Source organism: Salvelinus sp. IW2-2015, unplaced genomic scaffold, assembly GCF_002910315.2.
Source record: "Salvelinus sp. IW2-2015 unplaced genomic scaffold, ASM291031v2 Un_scaffold3098, whole genome shotgun sequence".
NCBI classification, from domain to species: domain Eukaryota; kingdom Metazoa; phylum Chordata; class Actinopteri; order Salmoniformes; family Salmonidae; genus Salvelinus; species Salvelinus sp. IW2-2015.
Window position 1 is genome coordinate 1 of NW_019944389.1, and position 1,112 is coordinate 1,112.

The 1,112-nt window shown below is 37.0% G+C and overlaps 1 protein-coding gene across 1 annotated transcript; it reads left to right on the forward strand.

Moving 5' to 3' along the window:
* The first annotated feature begins 6 nt into the window (after nt 1-6).
* On the forward strand, nt 7-763 carry LOC139025702 (DNA ligase 1-like). The gene has a single exon (XM_070440878.1). It carries the CDS (start codon nt 55-57, stop codon nt 565-567), a length of 513 nt encoding a protein of 170 aa, XP_070296979.1. The 5' UTR covers nt 7-54; the 3' UTR covers nt 568-763.
* The last annotated feature ends 349 nt before the right edge of the window (nt 764-1,112 follow it).

A 1,112-nucleotide genomic window follows, 5' to 3' on the forward strand; every position in this document is an offset into this window, starting at 1 on the left:
AACAAAGATAAGACTAGCTCCCAGGTCACTAAGCTGCTTGAGAAGATAAACAAGATGGTGAAGATGAATGGTGGAAGCCATTACACCACTGAGATGTTCCAGGAGGCTGAGAGAGCGATTGAAGAGGACAAGAACAGGATCCTGAGAGAGAATGAAGAGAAGATACGCAAAGAGGAGGAGAAACTGAAAGAAGAAAAAATGATCCAAGAGGCTCGGGAAAAAGAGCTTAAAGAGAAGAATGAGAGGATCCTGAGAGAGAACAAAGAGCTGAAACGCAGACTGACTGAACTGAAGACAAATACACAAGAGGCTCAGGAGAAAGCGATTAAAGAGAGGAATGAGAGGATCCAGAGAGAGAAGGAAGAGCAGAGACTCAGGGAGGAGGAACTGGAGAAACTGAAACTGGAAAATGAGGCTAAAGATAAAGAAATAAAGGAGGTGAGGGAAAAATCTGAAAGGGAGGCAAGAGAAGAAGCTGAAGGAAAAAATGGCTTTATAGATGGTTTTCTTAAAAGAGTCATTGAAGTGGTGGGGAAAGCAGTAACAGGTGCTTGCAGTATACAATGAAAATCTGAAACAATGCTGTTCGAGAGTCCCAAGCTTAGTCATATTGAATTATATTTGAATTACAATTGTATTGCATTGAATGCATCCATATACAGTGTACTCTGTTGCCATTCTAATGTTATAGTCTGTAACTGTGGACCCATTGACTTCTATAGATGTATATTCTATAGCTTACATACAGCTTTATGACATTTAACCTGGCTCTGCTGTGTCTGTGATTGTTTCCCATTTATGTCAATAGTAAAGATTATGTAATGACAATTTAAGACAAATGCCAGATACAATAGATTACATTCAATGTTTTCATTTATATTCAATGAGGACCTTTTCTTAAAATAACACAAATAATCATCATGACAGTTTATTAAAGCTGGTAATTAGCTACATACGCGATTTCAGGGTAACTTCCATGCATTGGCATTATAAATAAAATATGTTTTAATCAACAAAAAAAAAAATGTCTTCATGCATTACATTACACTGCATTTCATTAAACTGCATTACATTACACTGCATTACATTACACTGCATTACATTACACTCCA

Coding starts and splice junctions, on each gene's coding strand:
- LOC139025702 (XM_070440878.1), top strand. CDS start 55: ATGGTGAAGATGAATGGTGGAAGCCATTACACCACTGAGATGTTCCAG.